This window comes from Stegostoma tigrinum, chromosome 26, assembly GCF_030684315.1.
Source record: "Stegostoma tigrinum isolate sSteTig4 chromosome 26, sSteTig4.hap1, whole genome shotgun sequence".
Taxonomy (NCBI): domain Eukaryota; kingdom Metazoa; phylum Chordata; class Chondrichthyes; order Orectolobiformes; family Stegostomatidae; genus Stegostoma; species Stegostoma tigrinum.
The window spans coordinates 15,373,453-15,392,999 of NC_081379.1; the positions used below are offsets into that span (position 1 = coordinate 15,373,453).

Consider the following 19,547-nt stretch of genomic DNA (forward strand, 5'->3'; position numbering starts at 1 on the left):
GTATCTGGAACATTCCCTATTCCAGTCCTACTGGTCCTTTTACCCACAACTTTCTCCAGTACTTTGATGATGTCATCTGTACCGCTTCCTGCTGTCATCTGGAATTGGGAAAATTAATCAACTTTGCTTTTAATTTCCATGCTTTTCTCATCTTCACCTGGTCCATCTCTGACTTGACCTTTCTCTTCCTTGACTTCACTGTTTCCATGTCTGAGGATGTCCACCATTTTCCACCAACTCCCACGGTTACCTTGACTGCTTTGCCTTACACACTGTTTTCTGCAAGGATCCTATTTCATTCTCCCAGTTTCTCCATTTGTATTGCATCTGTTCCGATGATGCCACCTTCCACCGGACCTCAGATATAACCTTAATTTTCCTCAACTAAGGATTACTACCAATGTGGTTGACAGAGTGCTCATTTGTATCTGACCCATCTCCTACATTTCTGCCCTCATACCTTCCCTTGTCTCCCAGAATAACAATAGGGTTCTACTTGTCTTGACTCACCACCCACTGTACTCTACATTCAAATGATCATCTTCTGCACATCTTCTCTTCCCTTCCACTATTAGCATTCCAAAGGAAATTCCCTCTGTGACACCCTAATCCACATGCCCATTGCTCCTAATACTTCTTCAAAACCACTCCCCCAATTGGTAATTCCTGTGCAGGCACAGAAAGTGTAATGTTTGTCCATTCACCTTCACCCTCCATACTATCTAAGATCCCAAACATACCTTCCAGTTGAAGCAGTATTTTACTTGTACTTCTTTTAATAGTGGGTCTTATGCTGTTTGCCGCTCGCAATGCCCACTCTTTTTTTCTCATTAGTGAAATGTATACTGGGTGACAGCTTTGCAGAACATCGCCATTTTCTCCATAGGAATGACCCCGACCTTCGAATTTCTTACAATTTCATCTTGTTCCCATGCTAATGTTACTGTCCTGAACTTGTTACAATGTTCCAACAAAGATGAATGCAAGCTGGCTGAACAGCACCTTGTTTTTCACTTAGGCATTTTCTGCTTCTAGGACTCCATATTAAGTTCCACAACTTCAGAACATGACCATTGTCTTCCATTTTCTTATATTCCATCACCCTCCTCAGGCTATGTTTTATTGACTTTGCTTCAGAAGAATGGATCCATTTTCTCCTTTTCACATATATCTTTTGCACTCATTTTACATCTCTATCATTCCTTTGCCATCATTGGTACTCCCCTAGTCTTTTGCTCTGGGCATCCTCAGAATCTGTTCCACTCACTCCTCTTCCCCCTCAGTCAACAACATAAAAACCACCATTTTCCAAACCCTTCCACTTCTGAAGAAGTCAAATCAGCCTCAAGATGTAACTTCTTTTCTCTATCCACATACATTGCTAGACCTGCTGATTTTCTCCAGCATAATCTGGTTTTATTGTAGTAAATGAATTCAAACCTGTTAGCCTTTGAAGGAAAGGATTATGAGGTGCATGTGAGTTGCCACAGGGCAAAGATTTTGTCCTAACTAGTGCAGAGTTGGCACTGACAGATGCCATCTTCACCTTGCAGGTGTCACTAAATTGTTATCATGCATAAGAACCTGGCCAATTTTCTAATCTCTAGCCTTGGATGCTAAAACCTTTCAGATTTATTGTAACCAATCTAATCAAGATCTTTTAAACTAGGAACTAAACCAAGAAAGTGCACAGTCTATATAATTCAGCGACTCGCTGGAATTATTTGCTGAATCATCTGCATTTGGAATTCTTTCACTATATGGCATTTTTCTAGTATTTTTGACAGAGAAGATGATGCACGGACTAGTAGTGTGTCAGCACTTGAGAGGAAGCAGGCTGAGAAGCGGAAAGAGGTGATGAGGTCACAAACGCTTCCACGTACTTCAGGAACACAAGCACGGAAGGCATTAATTGAGAAACTAGAAAAGGAAGGTGGAAGGTAGGAATCTCAACAAAGAAGTCTGTAAAATTCATTTTTTGTTCCGCCCTGCAGAAATTCACCTAGGTTCCCAGGCAGCACCTTCCAACCCACGATCACTGCCACCTAGAAGGAGGGCAGCAGATGCTTCTGCAAGTTTGTTTTGAAATCAGTCATTGTCCTGACTTGGAAATATATTGGCATTCCTTCAACATCCTTGGGTCAAAATCCTAGATCTAACAGCCTTGTGACTGTACCCTCATCAAATGGTCTGCAGCAGTTCAAGAAGGAAGTACACAACCAACTTCTTGAAAGCAATTAGGGATGGGTGACAAATGCTGGATCAGCCGGGAAAACCAACATCACATGAATGAATAAAAAATTTATTTGTAAAATCAATGTGCTGAAAATCTTGTATTGTGCATTATTCTATATTCAACACATCAGTACAATGTTATATGAGAAAAATTTATTAATTTTGGTGTGAACTCAGTTCAATAAAGTATATTCTCTAATTGCTTTTGTAGAATTGTGGGCATTGCTAGCAAGTCCAGCATTTGTTGTTTATTCGTTATTGTCTGCCCATGAGAAGATAGTGGCAAGTTGCCTTCCTGAAATGCTGTGTCCATGTGATATAGCTATTACACCCAAAATATCATTAAGGAGGGAGCTCCAATATTTTGATACAATGCTAATTTTGGAAAAATGAAGTCAGGATGATGTGTGATTTTAGGGGTAATTGTGTAATTTAGGGGTAATTAGGTGGTGTATTTGAGTTTCTGATGTCCTGATTTTTCTAGTTGGAAGAGGTTGACACTGCTGCTACTCTCTGGTGCAGAGACAGCAATTCAGAAATAATGTTGGTTATGGGACTGTAGATTCTAACTGGATAATTCAAAATAGATTGTGATTTCCTTCAGTTGTCAGTATTTTAATTAGTTGAATGGGTTTTCTTAATGATTTGTTCAGTGTCTTGAGTTTTACTGTTCACCACAATTAATCATGTAAGTTCTGCCTTCTAAGGCAGGAAATACAGTCATCAATGTAACAGAGGAAGAAATGGGATTTGGGGCCAGTGTAGGTGCGGAAGAGGGACTGTTCCACGTAACCTACAAAGAGGCAGGCATAGCTTGGGCCCATGCGGGTACCCATGGCCACCCCCTTTGTCTGTAGGAAGTGGGAGGAATCAAAAGAGAAGTTGTTGAGGGTGAGGACGAGTTTGGCTAAGTGGATGAGGGTATCGGTGGAGGGGGACTGGTCGGGCCTGCGGGACAGGAAGAAGCGGAGGGCCCTAAGGCCATCTGCATGAGGAATGCAGGTGTATAGGGACTGGACGTCCATGGTGAAAATGAGGTGTTAGGGGCCAGGGAATTGGAATTTCTGAAGGAGGTGGCGGGCGTGGGTGGTGTCACGGACGTAGGTGGGGAGTTCCTGGAACAAAGGGGAGAAAATGGAGTCCAGATAGGTGGAGATGAGTTCGGTGGGGCAGGAGCAGGCTGAGACAATAGGTCAGCCAGGGCAGGCGGGTTTGTGGATTTTGGGAAGGAGATAGAAGCGGGCGGTGTGGGGTTGGGGAACAATGAGGTTGGAGGCTGTGGGTGGGAGGTCACAACTCAGCAGTCTTGCATCACCTTTTGAGAGAGACAGATTAAGTATTTCAAGTCCTATATGACACAATTTGGAAGTAAAGTAGAATTATGATTAGCTATTAAGCAATTGAAGAAAGGGGAGGGGCAAGTGGAACAAAACAGTAGATCAGGAAATTTAAAGGGCAAGGGAGATTAGAGATCAAAGGTGTTATCTGACAGAAGTTAATGATGGGGGAATGATTGCAGTGACAAAACAAAACATTGTTCCAGACTTAAATGCTATTAGCAAATAAATATCTACTCTGGCCGAAAGCAAAACATGAAAAAGCAGTAAGCTAGATACTATGAAAGATAAAAATGGAGGACAGAGTTCATGGCCTGAAACTGACAACTTCAGTATTCAGTCTAGCAGTCAGTAAAGCGCCCAGTCAGAAAATTCGATGCTATTCCTCCAGCTTGCATTAAGCTTCATTGGAACGCTGCAGCAGGCTTAAGACAGAAATGTCAACAAGAGAGCAAGATGTTACATTGAAACAGCAAATGACCAGAAGGTTGGAGTCATGTTTATATACTGAATGGAGGTGTTCTGCAAAGTAGTTACCCACTCTGCGTTTTGGCTGTTCAAAAGAGCAGAGATCCATTTTGAGCAGCACATACAATAGACTAGATTGAAAGAAGAACAGTGTTCCTTGTTCACTAAATCAATGTTTCACCTGTAAGGAATGTGAGTGGCCTTGGACAGTGATGGTGGAGGAGGCAAAGGGACAAGTGTTACAGATTTTAATATTGGGAAAGATATGAGGCTTGGAAATAATGGAGTAGTGGACTTGCATAGATGGTTGGGAGTCCTGCACTTCTGATAGAATTCATACTACAAAAAAACACTTGCATATAGATACATTGTGAAGAAATGTGGGAAGATGTTCTTTAGCCAGCATCTTCAAGCACATTCGTAATCTGATTAAAAGTGTTAACCGGAGAATATTGCTTGTTGGATCACTACTGTTGAATGGCAACAAGGGTAAATCATCCCAAATCATCCAGAAATTGTGACGGGAGAAATACCAATTATGTAATTATTTTAGCCATTTATAATAATCAAAATTCATCTTTTTTCTACATTTCAGTCCTGGAAATCCAGCCATTGCCAGAGTGAAGGTGCAGAGATCCTCAAGTTGTGGTGTACCTAATGCGAACAGTATAAAGCAGATGCTACTTGATTGGTGTAGAGCCAAGACACGTGGTTATGAGGTATTCTCACATACATCCACCTTTTCAGGGAAGGAAAATGTTGGAAATCTTTTCATGACTGCAGCAGAAAAGTAATTCAATTTCAGTACTGTCAGGGAAGAAATTTCATAGGATTAGGAGCTGGTCATGCAGGTATACTAGCTTGTTCCAAAATCAATAGATCATGGCTGATACATTCATTTTTCCATTTTTGAACCATATCTTTCCATATTATTACAGAGTGATTCATCAATTGCACTCTTCCAATTTTTTTTTTGTAAATGACCAAACCTTAACTTTATGATTGTAGCTTCTTGTTCCGTATTCCACAACCAAAAGAAGATAGTTTCACTGTATGTCTTGTTATCTGCTCTTGTTATCTCCTGATTCAATCTAATTGAATTATCATCTTTACTAAAACAGCACAATAATGACATATGAACTTCCTAACACTGATTACAGGACAAGAGTTTGAGAGTGACACAAGCACTTAATATTTTCAACATTGAATATACTTTACACTGTTTAAGATAGGTAATGATTCAGGTACTTTCTTATTTTTGATAGTAAATATAATGGCATGGAATGAGACTTTTTTTAGAACAGATATTAAAATAGAAAATTTGCTGATTTGCTTAACTAAACCATAACTCGTAAGAAAAAGAGAAATTGCTAGTGAAACTAGCAGCACCTATAGGCAGCAAGCAGAGTTAACATTTTGAGTCACTGGACCTTCTGAGTTTTGCCAGAAATTTCTCTTCTTGTTTCAGATTTCCAGTATCTGCATTTCTTTGATTTATTATAATTTTGTCATCATTTGATTTTAAAAAGACTGAAATGGTAAAACTCCCTCCTTAAAGAACAGTTTTATTTAGTTTTTGTCAATGAAAGTGTTGCATTACATTATATAACTCAAAATAACCAATCCTCTGTTTACCTAACTCTAATATTTTGCTTTGTCCATCAGCATGTGACCATCCAGAACTTTTCCTCTAGCTGGAGTGATGGAATGGCATTCTGTGCTTTGGTGCATAACTTCTTCCCCGAGGCCTTTGATTACTCAGAACTGAATCCCAACAACCGCAGGCATAACTTCGAGGTGGCATTCAAAATGGCAGAGTAGGTATCATTGATGGATCCTCATGTGCATTGTGTTAGCTTAGAGTAATAGAATGGTGGCTCTAGCAGTAACTATTGGGAGTCTTCTTAAAAGAAAAGCACTACACTTGTGCTAGCAGCATTATTATCCATGAAATAATAAACTACGCTGAATTTTGGTTTCTAAAACATAGCTGAACTGGTAGTAAGAGTGATCATATATAGTACTTATTGAGAAAGTGGTTTAACAAAATAATATTTATGTTAGGAGACTGTAAATAAATTCACAAGAATAATCTTGCTCATTTTAGGACCCTTACATCTCCTCTCAAATACCATTGTCCAAATTGTAATAATAGGGTATTTTATTATACAGGGTTGAACAAGCCTCAGTTCTGTCTACAAGTTTAAGGTGCTATTAGATTTGTTCTTAGGTGTTGGTACTATTTTTTAAAAATGCATTAAACAAGAGTCACTGGATGACTGAAATACATTTCCTATCAAACTAAATAACCCATATGTCTGTATTGATGTAATATCAGTTACATCCAGGAAAAGACAACATCAGTGTTGTTTCTTACCAGTTAACACCAGTGACCAGTTATGCTATAATCAGTGTTGCCAGTAAATACACTACATGCTGTGAAAGAAATTAGCAACTGACGTTAGCATTTGTACTGGTGTATGCTAATACAAGCCTGATAACTGTGGTGACATCTGTCTGCCTTTGAGGTGAAAGGCCTATAATAATTGTAAATTTCAGCAGAAAGTGCAAGTTAACTTTTCTGTCATCGTATGTGGAAAAACATCAGCTATATATGTTGGCGAACGAAGACAGTCTTGGGACGTTACTGTGGCTTAAAGAAGTGTATTTTGTCCTTTTTTTAAATGAAGAAAAGTTGAGATAGAGGTGCCAAGCAGTCTGCTCAAGTTGTCAGCTTGTGACTCATTGGGTTTTCTTCAAGTTGGAACAATAGAAGTAGCCTGAATGAATGGGGTCAAGCTCTCATAGAACCAGGATTTTTAGTTTTAGCCTTCAGAAGCGGTTGCAGGGGTCTTGAAGCGAGATGTGGAATCCCTTATTCCCCTGTTTGTTACAGCTAAAAGCTGCGGTTCTCTTCCTGCTACTAGAATTGCATGTCAGACAATCTATTTTTACTGAATTTGCCTTTGCCAAGGGTGTGTTTATGAGATGTTACAATATTGGAACAGTTAATTAATAGTAGTTTGTATATTGTTAAGCATTTTGATAGAGAGACAGTTAAGCTACCTCTCTTTTTTTTCAATTTGTCTGTATTTTAACTATAGTGTGAAAATAAAGTGTGATTTGCTTAAAGTCAAGTAGTTTGACCAATCGAATTGCATCTGGAATACCATGCCTTACATTTACTTTTAAAATAAGAAAATGTTAGGGTCTAGGCTATCTTAGTATATTTTGAGGGGTTGCTCCATAACAATCCAAAACCTCTATTCCTTGTCTGATTGCAGGTTGACAAGAGGTAGCCCTCATCCTGTCAGCACTTGTTTAATTTTGGTACTATTTGCTCTTCATGTAGACATTTTTATCCACTTCAGGATTGGTTTTTGTACTGGCCTGTTATGCATGGTCCAGTTTTGCTACATGTCTGATATCTGTAAGAGTTTGGTTTGGTACAGACCAGCTTCAGTACAAGGCCTGGCTTCAATACAGATCTCACTAATGTCTTCCATTAAGGTTTATCTTCCATTAAGGTTTAAGGTAAATTTTCTTTACGACTTGCGTAAGTGTCAATGGTGATGTTCCGTTTAATTGTTTAAGGAACATGTTTGTTTACTTGTCAGTATTGTTAGAATTAGTTGAGCTTCAGGATGTCCCTGGTGCTTTCAATCTTGTTGTATTATTGATGTACTAAATACATGTCTCATTTATTGAATACTTAATGTTTATGATATTTATGATAGCTAAACTTTTATGACAAGCCCAACATAGACATGTGACTGGTTGGAGCTTTCTGGTAAGTGCATATGTTCTGAGCAATGCTTTCATACTGTCTGACAGCTTCTTGGTTGTGGGTTATTTCAACAATCAATTTTCATTTAGACTTCTATTTTAAGTGAAGCAGTCAATAATCTAAAAAAAATGTAATATTAAGTGTATTGTTGCAATTAAGTTCTCCTTTTAGTTCTTGACAGTGGATATGTGACTTTGAATACTGATTAGTACACAGCAGTTTGCTATTGAACTGTACAGACCTGGAAGATGATGTGAGAACATAGCATTTTGGAACAGAAGTAGATCATTTGACTCTTCAAACCTGCTGTGCCATTCAGTAAGAATGTAGCTGATTTGATGGTGATCTCAACTCAAATTTCTTGCCTGCCCCTTGCAGGTTTTGATTTGCTATCTATTTAAAAAAAACTATCTAGCAGCCTTGAATAACTTCATATATGTATGATGTAAAAATAGTTACCCGGCATGCGCTGTTTTCTGAGGAAGAGAATTCGACAGACTAATGACAATCTGTCTTAAAAGGGAGATCTCTTACTTTTAAAATGTGTTCCCTAGTTTAATTTCTCCCACAAGAAGAAATGGTTTTGTGGTGAATTTCTAAAGTATTCTTGATTAGCTGATTTTAAATGAGTGACTGTAATAGGAATAGCGTAAGTATTTTAAATGATTTTGAGGTTTATAAATTTTTAGAAGTGTTCTTGATAGATTGGGAATATTATTTCTCATTTGGATTGATTTTTTTTCCCCCAAAATTGTATTACATTTCTCCTCTATTCTTCTTTATTTCCTGTTAAAATTTTTCTTCTGGTATTCTAACCCATCATTTTCTCAAGTTATCAATTGCACAAATGTCCTTCACTTTGTTTGTCATGTGTTATTAAATGAGTAATTTTCCCTTTTTAAGCCTTGCCATACAAAGCACCATGCCTCAGATAAGAGGGCAAATGAGAAGGCTTGTGCCTCAGCACTCCACCAGCTACAATTTCCCAAATGTACTTAGTCTAACTGCTAAGAATTGCACATTTGTGGTATGGGATGACTGTTTACTTCTTTTCAGAAAAGTGCTGGCATCTAGTCAGAAATTTAATAGCCTTGTTGAGATTGAATACTTTATTCTGTGGAGAATTTTGGATGTGGACTGGAATCCTATTAATATGCTGGAACCATCACTAATTTCATCCACTGATTAAGTGGAGAATGTTTTGGTTTCAACCTAAATTGGTATTACCATATTACATAAGATATGTCGAGATGGACAAAGGTGTATTTCTAAATGGTTAGATTTAGATAGTTAAAAAATTAAGGAACTGTAAGAAGGCAGGAAATAATTTAACATGTTCAATTCCTTAAATATAATCATTCTCAAGATTGAGAAAATTTTTACACTAAGTATATGTTTATTTCTCCTGTTGTCATATGCGGTTCTTATATTTAGTGTAGTAGCTTATTAAGCTGAAACCCCCAGGATACCATCAACAGTGTAAATATGAACTGGTGTTCCTAGAACCTTTCATTTTAATTAAGAGCAACTGAAACTATATTTATGTTTTAAAAATAGATATCATTCAGTAATCAAAACTGGTCATAATCCCAAATAATTGTTTTGTATGTTTTTGAATGAGAGTAACTTTTAGGATGTGGACAATACATAATGAAGACTACCATTAGCCTCAGAAAATATTGCTTTTGACTTTATTTAGTCACGCTACAATGCTTATTTGAAGGCATATCTCAGGAATGCTGGATTAAACAATATTATGGAAATGCAACTTGAATTCAACTATGTTTATGGAAAATTGCCAAACAGTTCTTTCTATGTACTGCTAAAACTCATTTATTCTGTTCATAGTGGAGCTGAAGTGCCAACATGTAGGGATGGGTCATGCACGTCACAGGTGTACATAATTGGTGGACTGGATTGCCCATCATTGCTATTTCCTTACATGTAGCATTTAAGAAAATATCGATAATGAATTCTATAAATTTACATGTATGGTGGGATTTAGTGCTCTCCTTTTGCTTAGGTTTGGTGGTGGAGTGGACATTTAGTCATTTAGGAGGGTGGCTGATGAGGCCTCTTCCTGCCTCTACCCTAATTAAGCCCATGGCAGGTGAGCTCATACTATTTGAAGTTCTTAAGGGCCTTTTCCAACATTACATACTCACTCAACAATGGGAAGTGGGCTTGTCATGTGGGAATACAACAAGAAAAGATTGTTTTAAAAAAAAAGGGTTCATTCATTCATAGGATGCAGAAGTTGCTGGCTAAGCCACTATTGCCCATTCCTTATTGCTTTGGAGATGGTAGCAATGTGCTTCTTGAATATCTACTCCTTCAGACATTGGAAATCCAAAAGTGCTATTAAGGACAGAGTTCCAGGAATTTGACCGAGCGACATTCTTGAAATAATGATATAGTTCCAAGTCAGTTTGTGTTTTCATGCATCTGTTGTCCTTCTAAGTAGTGGATGTCGTGGGCTTGGAAGATACTTTTGAAGGGGCAGTGGTGACTAACAGTAGCAGTGCAACTTGTAAGTTGGTACATGCCACTGCCACTGTGCATCAGGGGTGAAGGGAACAGTAAGGACCATAGGTCAGACAGCGTCCGGGGAGCAGGATAGTCAATGTTTTAGGCTGAAACCCTTTGTCAGGACTGGGGAGGGGGAGGGGAGACCAGAAATAAATAGAAGAGGGGGGATGGGATGGGGGAAGTGTAGGTGGAATGGTGATAAGTGGATGCAAGTAGGAAGTTATTGTGATTGATCAGTGGGAACGGTGGAGCAGATGGGTGAGTAAGAAGATAGACAAATTAGATCATGGAAATGAGGGGTGGAACGGGAAGGGCTGGACATGTGATAGATTACGTTGTTTTGAAGCTGCCATTTTCCAAGCACGTGGAAGGTATTCCCTCACACTCCTGACTTAAGCTTTATAGATGCTGGACAGGTATTAGGGAGACGGAAGGTGAGTTATTCACCACAGAATTCCTAGCCTCTGATCCTGTCTTGAAGTCACATTATTTATAAAGTTAGTCCAATCTATTTTCTGATCAATGTTAACCTACATGATGTTGATAGTGGGGATTGAGCAAATGTACTACCGTTAAATATGCATGTTTGAACTAAGGTTGTAATGAAATCAGGAGCTGAGTTACCTTTGTAGAAACCAAACTGAGTATCACTGAGTGTTTTGCTCGTACCTCTTGATTGTATTTTCAACTACCTTTCAATTACTTTGATAATTGACTGCACATGAATGGGTCAGTAATTGTCCAGACTGGATTTGTCCTGCATTTGTGCACAGGGCAATTTTTCACATTGTTGCATAGATGCCAATGTTGTAGCTGTTCTGGAAAAGCTTGATTAGGGGCATGGCTAGTTCTGGAGCACAAGTTTTCAGAAATTTGGCAAAATGCTGTTTGTACCCATATGCTCTCGCTTTCCAGTGTCTTCAGCTGTTTCTTGACATCACATGGAGTGAACAGAATTGGTTAAGCACTGGCACCTGCGATGCTGTACTCTTCAGAAGAGGCCAAGATTAATCGGCCAATTAGCACTTCTGGTTGTAGATGAATGCAAATGCTTCATCCTTGCCTTTGACACTGATGCAGGAGCAAATTACTGCAAATGCTGGAATCTGAACTGAAAACAAAAAGTGCTGGAGATCACAGCAGTTCAGGCAGCATCCATGGAGAGAAAGCAAGCTAAAGTTTTGAGTCTAGTTGATCGTTTGTCAGAGCTGAAATGAAGTGTGGAGGGGATAGCATTTATGCTATTTGACCTTCTGTGACCTCCAGCAGATTTTGTTTACAGTTTTCGCATTAATATGCTATTCTACCCCATCTTTGGGGATGCAAATATTTGTGCAGCCTCCGCCTCGTGTTAGTTGTTTATTGTCGATAACTATTCATGACTGGATGTGGTAGGACTGCAGAGCTTAGGCCATGATCCACTCAATGTAGGATTGCTTAGCCCTGTTTACAGCATATTGCCTCTGCTTTTTGGCATGCAAGTAATCCGGTATTGTAGCTTAATCAAGTTGAAACCTCATTTTTAGGAATGCCTCTTCAGGCATACCTTCTTGCATTCTTTATTGACCAGTGTTGATCTCCCTGTTTGATGATAATGGCAGAATGGGGCATATGCTGGGCTATGAGGTTACAATTTGTGATTGAATATAATTTTACTGCTGCTGATGGCTCACAATATCTCATGGATGCTGGTTTTGAGCTGCTAGATCTGTTTGCAGTCTATCTGCACAGTAGTAGAATATGATAGATAGAACTCAGTCTTGTGCTAAGCCTTTCAGAAGGCAGCTAAGAGTTAACGTAGGCCAGACCAAGTAAGGATAGCCAATTTTCTTCCCTAATGAGCTAGATGAGTTTTAATGACTTTTTGAATAGTTTGTTTTCTTGAAAAAAGTTCCAGATCTCATTGAATTCAGTGTTCATTAACTGCCGAGGTGGAGTTCAAAACCAGATTCCCAGGACTTTACCCTCGGGGTCTAGATTACTATTCCAGTGATGCAGCCTCCTGGGAGCCTTGTTTAGGGGCCCTCAATGTCCAATCAAGATATCCAGTACCAGAAAAATGGCTCTTTCCCCATTTTCCCACCACCACCCACAAACTGCCAACTCTGACAATCACATCACTCACCTGAGATTGAATGAAGATACTAGGCCTTGGGTTGGTGCCTCACTGTTCCTTGTGGTACTGCTGTTCAACAGAACTGCGCATTTCTTATTTGGCCAGTACCTCTCAGCAGCAGGCCTCCCAAAAAATGATCACCGTGGGCTCTTACCAGCTTTCCAGTTAGTGTGCAAGACCCCCTCACATCTGTTAAGCACCACACTTTGTCATTCTAAAACTCGTATTTAAAGATAATGACATTGACAGTTGATTTGCATGTAAGAGGAAAAAATACTAATCTAAATTGGATCTTTTAAGAAAAGTACATACTAAAAGTTGCTCTGATGATTTTTTATTTAAACCCAGCCATCCACCATTTGCCAAAATGATCCTGACAGGTTAACCTGTTCAAAGTTCTCTGCTTTAATGAGAAACTTGCCTTTCTTAAAATGTTAGTTTCTTTGTCCTCCAAGGGAGACACTTTTGGAAGTACTGTTTTCTGTCAAGGAAAGATTCTGATCATATAGTTAATAGTGATTGAGCACAGCAAGTTGAAGGATTTTTGAATGGTAAATCATTTCTCTTTCTCTGTTTTGTTTGGTCTATTTATCTCTTCCTTTCTCTATTCTAATTCTGTTGTAAATTCAGAGTCAGATAGCATTGAAATAGACCACTTGGCCTAACTCATCTGTGCCAAGCAGACATCCCAGCCTGATCTGGTTCCATTTCTCAGCATATGGTCCTTATCCCTCTAAACCATTCCATTTCATAAATCTATCCAGGTGCCTTTTAACTGTTGTAATTGTACCCATCTCCACCACTTCCTTTGACTGCTCGTTCCATACACGCACCGCCCTCTTCATGAAAAAGTTACCCCTCAGGTCCTTTCACCTCACCTTAAACCTATCACTTCTAGCTTTGGACTCCCCCATGCTATGAAAAAGACTGTGGCAATTCACCTTATCCATACCTGTCATAATTTTATAAGCCTCTATAATGTCACCCACCTCAGCCTCCTACTGAGGGAGAAAAGCCCCATCCTATTTCAGCCTCTCCCCATAACTCAAACCCTCCAATTCAGGCAACATCCTTGTAAATCTTTTCTGCAACCTTTCAAGTTTCACAACATCCTTCCTATAGTGGAGAGACCAGAATTGTTTGCAGTACTCTAAAAGTAGCTTCACCAATATCCTGTACAGTCGCAACGTGACACCCCAACTCTTATACTCAATGTTCTGACCAATGTAGGCAAGCATGCTAAACACCTTCTTCACCACTCTTTACCTGTGACTCCACTTTCAAGCAACTGTGCCCCTGCACCCCTAGGTCTCTTTGTTCAGTAACACTGTCCAGGCGCCTACCATTAACTGTGTAAGTCCTGCTCTGGTTTGCCTTACCAAAATGCAATACCCCATATTTAACTAAATTAAACTCCACCTGCTACTCCTAAGCCTATTGACCCATCTGATCAAGGACCCACTGTACTTCACTGACTGCTGCAACACCTATTTTGGCGTCATCTGCAAACTTAATAACAATACCTCATGTACTCACATCCAAATAATTTACATGAATAACAAAAAGCAGTGTAGCCAGCACCAATCCTTGCAGCATACCACTGGCTACAGGCCTCCAGTCCGAAAAGCAACCCTCTACCACCACCCTCTCTCTTACTTTCAAGCCAATTTTGTATCCATTTGCCAGCTCCCCTTGGATCCAATTTCAAATAACCTTATTAACCAGTCTACCACGTGGAACCTTGTCAAATGCTTTGCTGAAGTCTATATAGACAACATCTACTGTTATGTCTTCATCAATCTACTTTCTTATCTCTTCAAAAAACTTAATCAACATAGTGAGACATGGTTCCCATGCACAAAGCAATGTTGACTATCCCTAATCAGACCTTGCCTTTCCAAATGTATGTAAATCCTGTCCTTCAGAATCCCCTCCGACAACTTACCCACCAGTGACGTAAGGCTCGCTTGAGATCAAATGTGCATAGTTCTATGTGCCTATTTGTATTGCAAACAAAAAACAAAAATACTCACTAAGTTCTGATCAATCACAGTTTAAAAAAACATATCTGCTGGAACAGAGGATTTCATTATTTTAAAGATGAGAATGAGCTATCTACGTACACTGATTCCAAAACAGTAAAATGGTGTGAATCTTTAGGTCATAGCAGATTAGGACTGTGTTTTTGGCCCAATTAGGTAGTGCTGTGTGATAATCTCTGACTTTTGATAAGAAGGTATGGTGGAACTGTGCTGTTGGGCTAGATTGCAAATTCTTTTCTTTGCTCAATTCTTTTTTTAGCTTTTTCACAGAATGTTCTTTAGTCCCCAAAACTTTTAATTTATTTACTTAACTTTCTGTGTTAGTCTTTTGTCCACAACCATCGCTAATACATCCATAATTGTTGTATATGTGCTTTAAGCAGTTATACATTTGCTTATTTTCCACTGGAACCATTGCTTTTAATGTAGTTACTGTATTCATGTCATGTGCTACATTCCCTGTTGAATGAATCTGTACTGAGCACAATGTTTTCGATGTTGTGTATCATAAAGCATGCTTTTTCTTTTTGTTCATTGTATGTCATCAGATGAATGTAATTTATGTTTTCTTCTGTTTTTTTTCTTGCTTTTTTCTTTCTCCCTCTCTCCTTCTGTTCCCTGTTGTGTCCCGTCTCCTCTCTTGTTTGACCCTCTCTATGGCCCCTAGGAAGCATGCTGACTGCCCACAGCTACTGGATGTGGAAGATATGGTGCGGATGAAGGAGCCCGACTGGAAATGTGTTTACACTTACATTCAGGAATATTATCGCTGTCTGGTGCAGAAGGGTCTGGTTAAAACCAAAACCACCACCTAGCGATTAACAGAGTGAAGGGTGAGAGACATTATCTAATTAGATATTTTAGGCCTTGGTAAAATGAAGTTCTTATTTTTCTGCCCAACCCAAATTTTTCTAGTCACCTTTAAGTTATTCTTTGAACTTTTTCCTGTTTGTTTCTGTGTTCCTCCTAAATTTTTGTCTTTAAGTGTACAGTTGTCCTCTCTCTTCCATTATTTTGAAGTGGTACAAAGAACTTTAGAATTGTAATAAATACTCAGCTCTCTTTACATTTTGTCATTTGTATCCAACTATATTTCTCTACCTAATTCATGTCTTCTCACAGTGTGATGTTTTATTTTTAAAATGAAATTAATTCATTGCATCTTTGCTACTTTCACATCGTTGTGCAGTTCTGTTTCTTTGGGCTGGATTTAGCACTTCCAGACTGAGCATGAAGTGTAGGAGAAGAAGCAGCCCATTGAGTCTGCTCTGTCATTCAATGCAATCATGGTTGATTTCAGAATCCTCAATTCCTGCTTTTCTTCCCATAACCCTTGATTCTCTGGCTGATTAAAAACTGTCTATTTTAGCCTTGAATATACTTAATGACCCAACCTCTTTAGCCTTCTGTGGTTAAAAACATCCAGAAGAAATTCTCCACATCTCTATCTTAACAGCTAGAAAGTCCACAATCAAGGAATGAAATTGTTACCCACTGTGTCATTCCAGAATGATCATTCATTAAAGCATTACATAATTTAGGATTAGGTTTGTCATTACAAAATCCGGTGAAGTAAATAAACAACACTGTCAAAAATCAAAGCTGGCAATTTTAGGATCCATCCCCTTCCTGGAGCCTCAGTTGGTACATGCACAGCCAGTGTAGAGCAGTAAAGAGCACTAAACCATAAATTGTAGGCCATTCAACCCATTGAGTTTGATTTGCCATTCACTAAGATCGTGACTTCTCAACTCCACTTTTCTGCCTTTCCTCATTCCCTTGTTGATTAAAAATCAATCTGTTTCAGCCTTGAATATATTTCATGACCTGGCCTCTTTGTGTGAAAGAATTCCACAAATTCACTCACTCTGAGAGAAGCAATTCCACATCATCTCTAAGATGACCCCTTACTCTGAAAGTACACCTTTTGCCTTCGACTCTCCCTGTCAGGTTCCCTATGAATCTTGTATGTTTCAATCAGGTCATTTTTCATTTTTCTAAACTCCAGTGTGTGCAGGCCCAACCTCTCCTCGCAACACAATCCATTCATACCCAGGATCAATTTATTGAGCCTTTTCTGCACTGCGTTCAATGCGAGTATATGTTTGGTTAGGTAAGGGGTCTAAAACTGTTAATATATTCCAATGGTCTGACTAGTGCCTTGTATGATTTTAGCAAGTCTTTCCTATTTTAATATTCCATTCCCTCAGAAATAAAGACCAATATAGTATTAGCCTTCCCTGTTACCTGCTGAACATGTTTTTTTGATTTATGCATGAGGACTCCCAAATCATCTGTGCTACAGTTTTCTTCCATTTAAATAATATTATGTTCATCTGTTATTCCTGCAAAAATGTATAACCTCACGTTTTCCCACACAGTATTCCATCTGCTATGTTTTTGACTATGTGCTTAACCTGTCTATGTTCCTCTGCAGGCTCTTCCTGTCATCCTCACCATTTACCTACCCACCTATTTTTGTGTCATCCACAAATTAGGCTGTAGTACATTCACTTTTCTTACTTAAATCATTAATATATATTTTAAATAATTGTGGTCATAGCACTGATCCCTGTGGCACTCCACCAGTTCAGGTAGCCATCCTGAAAATGCCGTCCTTATCCTAACTCTCTGTCTTGTGTTAGGTAGCCAATCCTCTACCCATGATAATGTATTACCTCCAACACCCATGGGCTTTTATCCTATTAAGTAGCCTAAAGTGTAGTATCTTACCAAATGCCTTCTGAAAATCCAAATTTATTACATCCATTGCTTTTCCTTTACACTACTCGTTATTTACTTTAAAATTCTAATAAATTTATCAGGCATGATTTCCTCTTCATGAAGCCATTCTGACTCTACTTGATGTTATTATGTACTTCTAAATGCTCTGCTATTACATCTTTTATTATAGACTCTACATTGCCCCATGAATAATCTTTTAGCCATTTGGCCTGGAAGTTACTTGTTTTTGTCTCTTTCCCTTTTTAAATAAAGATCTTACATTGGTTGTTCTCCAGTCTTTTGGGACTTTTCCAGAGTCAAGGAATTCTTGGAAAATCACTACCAGTGCAGCCACTAACGCTGTAGCTACTTCTTTTAATATCCTAGGATGTGTCCTGTTAGGTCCAGGAGACATAATGATCTCTAGCCCCATTAGTTTCCATCAGATCATTTCTTGCTATAGTATTATTTCCTTCCCATCCTAACAATGCTACCATACTACCTGTCTCCTGCCTGCCCTTCTGAGTTTGAAGATGCTGTGTGTCAAAACCATCAGTCTACATGCTTACTTGCCTATCCCAACACAACTATTCTTGAGTGTCCCACCTGCTAGTAGATAATTGCCAGACAATGAACATCTTAAGCAAAAGAGAATCTAACCATCTTCGTTGACATTCAATGACCCTATGATCATTGAATACCCCATGAAAACTTTCTAGAGAGTTCCATTGGCCAGAAACTAAACAGGACAAAAGTTAAAAGAGCAAGTGAAAGACTAGGAATTCTTGAGAGTAATTGAGTCCTGTCTCCCAATGCCTTTCTACCATCTACAAAGTACAAGACAAAAATGTGGAGGAGTACTCACCACTTGCCTGGATGAGGGCAGATCCAACAGTACTAAAGAAACTCAACACTACCTAGGCCAAGCTCAGGAATCAGATGACACCAGGTTATAGTCCAACATGTTTATTTGAAAACATAAGCTTTTGGAGTCTTACTCGTTCCTCAGATGTTAGAGAGGTAGTATCAGACACAGAATTTATAAGTAAAAGATCAAAGGATTGCACCATTGATGAAGATGTTCTAAACAAACCTATGATGTTGTTTAATCTTTATTCAGTTCAAAGGTTTTAAATGATTGATATCTAACTGTAAATCCCTGAATTCCTTTCAAGTCCCCCTGTCCTGTGAGAACTGAAAGTTTTATAAGTGTAAAGAAGAGGTGACATTTTAGGTCAGACAATGCATGTTAGTTTTCAGGCCTTGTTTAGAACCTGTTTGTATTTTGGTTTGGAGTCAGGGATTTACATTTACATATTAATCAATCAAGATTTAACAGCATCTTAGGTTTGTTCGGTACATCCTCACCAATGGTGTGACCCTTTTGGTCTTTTACTTATAAATGCTTTGTCGGATACTACCTCTCTCACTAACACCTGAAGATGGGAGTAACACTCCGAAAGTTTGGGTTTTCAAATACACCTGTAGGACTATAACCTGATATCATGTGATTTCTGACCTTGTCTTGGGTAGTAACTTATTGTAATTGTAACTTATATTTAACTTAAATATAAGAACACGACCAAGATAAAAAGAAATGAGATGAATTGCCAAAGCTTGGCATTGGAATAAAGAGATAATTGAAAAAAAAGCTAATTCTCGCAGAACAGAGGGGTTTTTTTGTGGTTAAATAGTTATTTTGTCCTTATATTCTGTCAGTGTATATTGCCTAGTGAATATCAGAGTACCTGAAGTTTCAAATAATGGAAAAAGATAGATATATTTGTGCTACTGAAATACTTTAAAATTGAGTTGTACAAGTCTACAATGCCCTTTTGAAATTTCTCTTGTTTTAATACTACATTGCAGCAGAGAAAGACTCTTGTTTTAATTATTCTGTTGAAAACAAAAAGAAGCTAATGTTTTAAATAGAAATTTAAATTTGTTCTTAAATATTTACAACCTAGGGCCTCGTTCTGAAATCATTTATCTTGAGATCGCACTGGGTTGCAAAGGAGATTCACCTGGATTCTATCTGGGATGGAATATTTCAATGATGAACGGAGGTTGGATAAGCTTGGGTTGTTTTCTTTGGAGCAGGGTTGGTTGAGAGGGTGAATAAGATTGGGAGGGACATGGACAGTGTGAATAGAAAGCAGATGTTGTCCTTTGTTGAAAGTTCAATAACAAGTGGCCATATTTTAAAGCGAAAGGTGGAAGGTTTAGGGGGAATTTAAGGAAAATCATTTATACCCAAAGGGTGTAGAGGGTCTTGAAACATCACAATCTTTAAAAAGTACTTGAATGAG

The 19,547-nt window shown here is 38.6% G+C and overlaps 1 protein-coding gene across 4 annotated transcripts in view; it reads left to right on the forward strand.

Annotated features, from left to right (window-relative positions):
• smtnb (smoothelin b) overlaps positions 1-19,547 on the forward strand; it is a 276,452-nt gene that overhangs the window by 235,755 nt on the left and 21,150 nt on the right. For 3 of the 4 annotated variants that reach the window (XM_048555894.1, XM_048555895.1, XM_048555896.1), the window contains exons 16-19: positions 1,776-1,940; positions 4,636-4,759; positions 5,706-5,857; positions 15,182-15,347. In XM_048555894.1, the coding sequence (XP_048411851.1) occupies positions 1,776-1,940; positions 4,636-4,759; positions 5,706-5,857; positions 15,182-15,329 (589 nt within the window). In that variant the 3' untranslated portion in view covers positions 15,330-15,347. The remainder of the gene's footprint in view (positions 1-1,775; positions 1,941-4,635; positions 4,760-5,705; positions 5,858-15,181; positions 15,348-19,547) is intronic. The other variant, XM_048555897.1, reaches the window with a different exon arrangement.